Source organism: Salmo salar, chromosome 10, assembly GCF_965601325.2.
Source record: "Salmo salar chromosome 10, fSalSal1, whole genome shotgun sequence".
NCBI classification, from domain to species: Eukaryota; Metazoa; Chordata; class Actinopteri; order Salmoniformes; family Salmonidae; genus Salmo; species Salmo salar.
The window spans coordinates 111,636,041-111,642,208 of record NC_138300.1 but is presented as its reverse complement, the minus strand read 5'-3'; the positions used below and the strand labels follow the sequence as shown (position 1 = coordinate 111,642,208).

The following is a 6,168-nucleotide window of genomic DNA, read 5'->3' as shown; positions in this document are numbered from 1 at the left end:
ATATTTCAAGAGCTTTGAACGCTACTTCAAGTGCAGTCGCAAAACCATCAAGGTCTATGATGAAACTGTCTCTCATGAGGACCGCCACAGTAAAGGAAGACCCAGAGTTACCTCTGCTGCAGAGGATAAGTTAATTCGAGTTTACCAGCCTCAGAAATTGCAGCCCAAATAAATGCTTCACAGAGTTCAAGTAACAGACACATCTCAACATCAACTGTTCAAAGGAGACTGCGTGAATCAGGCCTTCATGGTCAAATTGCTGCAAAGAAACCACCACTAAAAGGACACCAATAATAAGAAGAGACTTGCTTGGGCCAAGAAACACGAGCAATGGACATTAGACCGGCTGAAATCAGTCCTTTGGTCGAATGAGTCCAAATTTGAGATTTTTGGTTCCAACCACTGTGTCTTTGTGAGACGCAGAGTAGGTGAACGGATGATCTCGGCATGTGTGGTTCCCATCGTGGAGCATAGAGGAGGAGGTGTGATGGTGTGGGGGTGCTTTGCTGGTGACACTGTCTGGGATTTATTTAGAATTCAAGGCACACTTAATCAGCATGGCTACCACAGCATTCTGCAGCGATACACCATCCCATCTGGTTTGTGCTTAGTGGGACTATCATTTGATTTTCAACAGGACAATGACCCAACACACCTCCAGGCTGTGTAAGGGCTATTTGACCAAGAATGAAAGTGATGGAGTGCTGCATCAGATGACCTGGCCTCCACAATCACCCAACCTCAACCCAATTGAGATGGTTTGGGATGAGTTGGACCGCAGAGTGAAAGAAAAGCAGCCAACAAGTGCTCAGCATATGTGTGAACTCCTTAAAGACTGTTGGAAAAGCATTCCTCATGAAGCTGGTTGAGAGAATGCCAAAAGTGTGTGAAGCTGTCATCAGGGCAAAGGGTGGCAACTTAAAAAAAAATGTGTTACATGATTCCATATGTGTTATTTCATAGTTTTGATGTCTTCACTATTATTCTACAATGTAGAAAATAGTAAAAATAAAGAAAAACCCTTGAATGAGTAGGTGTGTCCAAATGTTTTACTGGTACTGTATATATATATAAATAACCTTTGCCTCCTTCTTGTCTGTTTCAGGGGGCACACACGACAGTTTAGCGGTCTCTTGTACTCATGTCTGCAGCAGATGCTGTGCTGAGTTTGTTGAACTATCAGATCTGGAACTACATGTCAGGGATTGCTCTCCCAATCAGTTAGTCCTGATCATCAATGATAATGAAGATCCAGTGTCGTCTGCTGAAATGTTCCATCTAGCCTTGTCGCCTCGTAAAGCAGTGGAACCAGGTGAAACAGTCAACAACTCTGAAATGGAAGAGTGCGGTGATCTGTCGGAGGAGAAGTCAGAAGTGAAGGAAGAATCCATTAATGTTTCCAGAACTAAGAATAGCCATTGCCGGCTAGATAGCCCCAGTAGCATCAGTAGCAGCCGGAAAAGCAGTGCTGACAGCATGACTGACATTGTTTCATGTACCTCAGTTCTCCCAATTTCATTACCTCAACCTGGCAGCGATCTGTTGGAACATAAGGGGACATTCTCATGGTTCAACAGCAATGTCATCATTGAAAACCTAGAGAGCACTAAAGTGGCTGTGGCCCAGTTTCCCCAGCAGAGCCGATCGGACACCGGCAGCAGTGGCAGCAGTAAGATGGCCATCTCATCTCTGATGGAACAACTCCTGGCCTTGCAGCTGCATCAGATCCACCAGCTACAGCTGATTGATCAGATTCGTCACCAGGTCTTACTATTTGCTTCCCAGAGGTCTGAGGTATCAGAGACACTGACACAAACACCCATCAGCTGCCCTCAGGTTAGTCTAGCATCAACGCAGGCCAGCCAGTTGATAACCCTCAGTTCCCATCTCTCCCAGCAGCTAGCTGCAGCTGCTGGGTTAGCCCAGAGTCTCGTCAGCCAGTCTGCCAGCATCGGACACTTTAAACTATTAACTGCAAAAGTACAATTACCACAGAGCCCCTTTGGAAGGAGTATTGTGCACTCTAGCACTGAACCCCTACAAAGTATAAGTAAACACATAGCTTCAGCAGTTAGCAAGCCCCACTCTAGAAAGAAGTACACTCATGCTAGCGGTCTGTACCCTCAACTACATTTTTCAGCCCAAACCATAAAGAACTCACCGGTACTTGGCACAAGTAGCTCGCTAAACCGATCAAATACACCATGTCTACCTCAGCCACCACCCAGCAATCAAACAGTCTCTAGCGCTGGACCAAGCATTGGCACAATTGTGCAGGACCTGAATGCCTTAAAGGCGTTAGCCGAACAAAGGAAAGGAAAACCACCCAATGTGACTTCTTTCAAACCCAAAAGTTCCTCCAAAGAGGCTTTCTTTAAACATAAATGCAGGTTTTGCTCTAAGGTTTTTGGGAGTGACAGTGCCTTACAGATCCATTTGCGATCCCACACTGGGGAGAGGCCATACAAGTGCAACATCTGCGGGAATCGTTTCTCCACCCGTGGAAACTTGAAGGTACACTTCCAGCGGCACAAAGAGAGGTTCCCCCATATCCAAATGAACCCTTACCCTGTTCCAGAACACCTGGACAACATCCCAACCAGCACAGGAATCCCTTATGGCATGTCTATGCCACCAGAAAAACCAGTTACATGCTGGCAAGATAATAAACCATCCCTAGCCACCTTGACAACTTCTGTAGGCCTGTTGCTCCAAACTGGATCACCCAACTTACCCTTTCTCATCAAGAAAGAGGAGCAGCCTGTTTCAATAACTGCATATTCCAGTCCGGTTGTACATGATTCATCTAGTGCAGTAAAGTCTACCAAGAGTGTAGACTTGATACAGGCTGGAAAAGTCCCAACCTTCCCCACCATGAATCTGAAAACAGACAATGTTAAACCTCCCTTGACCTTTAGCTCGAAGATGAGCTCCACAACAGAAAGATCAGCTGACTATGTATCCACCAATGTCACTTCCATCAGCACAAATCCCATCAAGTTGGAACAGTTCAAGACCAAACATCCCTTCAGAGGAGGAGTCCTTGATCCCATGCAGACATCAGAGACCTTGAAACTCCAGCAGCTGGTTGAGAACATTGACAAGAAGGTGACAGACCCCAATGAGTGCGTCATTTGCAACCGCATACTCAGTTGTCAGAGCGCCCTCAAGATGCACTACCGCACCCACACAGGAGAGCGGCCCTTCAGATGTAAAGTGTGCGGACGGGCGTTCTCCACCAAAGGGAACCTGAAGACGCACCATGCGGTTCATCGCACTACGCCGCCACTGAGGGTCCACCACTCCTGCCCTATCTGCCAGAGGAAGTTCACTAATGCTATTGTCCTTCAGCAGCACATCCGTATGCATATGGGTTGCCAGATTCCCAACACCCCTCTCTCTGAACAGAACTACCCAATGTCAATGGAGTCTGATGGAGGTTCAATAGATGAGAGGAAATTAGAAGAGTTGGAGAACCCTTCTGATGATATAGACTTCAATGACAGTGGGATCGCAGGCATGACTAGGTTTAATAACTCCTCATCCGGCAGCATGTCTTCCTCTCCATCTGATAGTACAGAAGCAGGCTCCTCTGATGCCGAAAGGACAACTAACTATCATAGGCCAGTGAAGGAGAAGCAGGTCAACTGGTTTAAGACGAAGGGAATGGCTAAAGAGGATCAGCAGGTCTATGACTCGTCATCTCTTGGAGGGGACCGAAGTGGTGGGAGCCTTGCTGTTTCTGAGAATACCGTTGACAAGCAGTCTCTTTCCCAAAGCAAGACTGTTCCAGTATGTTCTAGCCCCACAAGCTTTGAGGAAATGTACCAGAAAGCTTTATCCCAGGCACATATCAATCCAAACCTTCTGCAGTTCACTGGCACTGGTCCACTGGTGTCCCTTGACCACCTAAAATCTTTAAACCCACTGAAGGATCCCACTAACATGGTCTATACTTTCCGTGAACAACTAGGCATATTCAAGAACACTGAATGTGATATTTGTGGTAAGACCTTTGCCTGCCAAAGTGCCTTGGACATCCATTATCGAAGCCATACCAGGGAGAGACCATTTATTTGTACAGCGTGCAACAGAGGGTTTTCCACCAAGGGGAACCTCAAGCAGCACATGCTAACACATCAGATGAGGGACCTGCCATCCCAGTTGTTTGAGCCCACCACTCCCAGCCTTGCCTCCAGCCCCAACAACTCTGTACATCCTCTGAGCTCCCAAATGATCAAGACAGAAGTAAACAGTTTCCTGGGTAGTGCCCGCTATGGGGTACCAAGGGATCTTCTAGGCAGTTTGAGTATGAGGACGTCCTCTGCCTCTTCCTCCCCAGCGCTTGCCACCCCGCCACCTCGACGGACCCCCAAGCAGCATTACTGCCACACTTGTGGGAAAACCTTCTCTTCTTCTAGTGCCCTGCAAATCCACGAGAGGACTCACACTGGGGAGAAGCCATTTGCCTGCACTGTCTGTGGTCGGGCATTCACCACCAAAGGAAATCTGAAGGTACATTCCACTTTTACATTTATGAGATAGGGTTTAGAGAGATTGTCAAGAAACAAAATGTGAAAACTTTGAAAGAGATGGACACTTGATATAAAATAATGCAAAGTTCAGTTATTTTAATTTTTTATTAATTCAGTATATATAATTTCGAAAACCCAGAACGGAAATCTTGCGCCAGTTACTCGATTCAAGTCTATGGGCCAAATGTCCCCTCCGGTTCCGAATTTCAAAACATGCTCACACCTGCTAAATCTTGATTTTTCCAACTAATCAGTGGCGAAAAACCAGTTCACCGGAACAACTGTTGCTTGTTAGTCTTCTGACAGATGTTACGATACCATTTATGTTACGTACTCTGTCCACGAGAAATGTAGGATATCGAACCATTTGTCTTCATAAAAGGAGTGTGACTCACCATTGCTCTCTTCCACATGTAGGTCCATATGGGAACTCACATGTGGTGTAGCACCCCCACCAGGCGAGGACGCAGACTGTCTGTGGACGGACCATTGATGTTTATGGGAACTCATCCTGTGAAGCTACCAGAGCCTCCCCAGAGGCCAGACATTAGGTCCAGTAATGGAGACTCCTTTTTTATCTGGAACCACTGTACAGACTCCTTCTCTAAGAACCTGGCCATGAGGACCAATGATATCTCAGTCGGAGGTGGGCCTTACCTCTCTGGACCAATGGGGCATGGGGCCAGCTCACCCATAGGGGACGTAAATGTTGGTCGGGACAAATTGCACCATACAGAACACAATGCTGCTCTTGCGCTGCCTGGTAAAGATGATACCAAAAGAGCGACTCATTTCTGTTTCACTCGTTTGATAGAAGAGAGGAAGGAAATGATTACAAATTAAAGAGACTGAATATTATCTTAGAGTTTTTAGGAGTTTGTATATAAATGATAATAACCTTATTTGGAGTCAAGTGGCTTGGAAAGTCTCCTTGCTTTTCAGTGTGCTTATTAGAGTTGGACTATTTGTATTACCTATTTACATGGGTAGAGTAGCCTACTGCTTGTGTACAGATGTAGGGTCTTAATTTGAGCCAGTTTGCTTCCTGCAGCGACAGGAAATGTGAATTATTATGTGGATTATAATTAATGAACATTTTTTGTAGGGGTTGATAGGGCAAAAACGTTTCAAATAGCTCTTCGTTAACTGTTGCTTGGTGTTATCAACCTTCATCAGCACCGGCCTGTACCCTACCTGGCCTAAGCTCTCTCCTGGCCCCTTACACTAAGTCTGAATTTGTCCTGCTAGGTGACCTTAACTGGGACATGCTTAAACAACCTGACCAAGTCCTCAAGCAATGGGACTCCCTACATCTTTCTCAGTTTATTACCAATCCCACAAGGTATGACTCCAAACACCCAGAAAAGGCTACTCTCCTTGATGTTATCCTCACAAATAATCCTGATAGGTATCAGTTGGGTGTTTTCTGTAATGACCTTAGTGGTCACTGTTTTACAGCCTGTGTTCGTAATGGCTGCTCAGTGAAACGACCTGTCCTAATTTGTCATAGACGCTTGCTAAAAAACTTCCATCATGACCTGTCCTGGTACAGAATCAGCTTGATCCCCTCTATCGAAGACGATTGGACCTTCTTTTTTTATATTTTCAGTGATATTGTTAACAAACACAGCCT

General features: G+C 45.9%; 1 protein-coding gene across 1 annotated transcript; it reads left to right on the top strand.

Annotated features, from left to right (window-relative positions):
* The first annotated feature begins 1,313 nt into the window (after positions 1 to 1,313).
* On the top strand, positions 1,314 to 5,464 carry LOC106561588 (sal-like protein 1). The gene is made up of 2 exons (XM_014125690.3): positions 1,314 to 4,515; positions 4,953 to 5,464. Exons 1-2 carry the CDS (start codon positions 1,336 to 1,338, stop codon positions 5,376 to 5,378), a joined length of 3,606 nt encoding a protein of 1,201 aa, XP_013981165.2. The 5' UTR covers positions 1,314 to 1,335; the 3' UTR covers positions 5,379 to 5,464.
* The last annotated feature ends 704 nt before the right edge of the window (positions 5,465 to 6,168 follow it).

Coding starts and splice junctions, on each gene's coding strand:
- LOC106561588 (XM_014125690.3), top strand. CDS start 1,336: ATGGAAGAGTGCGGTGATCTGTCGGAGGAGAAGTCAGAAGTGAAGGAA. Junction 4,516..4,952: donor CCACCAAAGGAAATCTGAAG/GTACATTCCACT, acceptor TTCCACATGTAG/GTCCATATGGGAACTCACAT.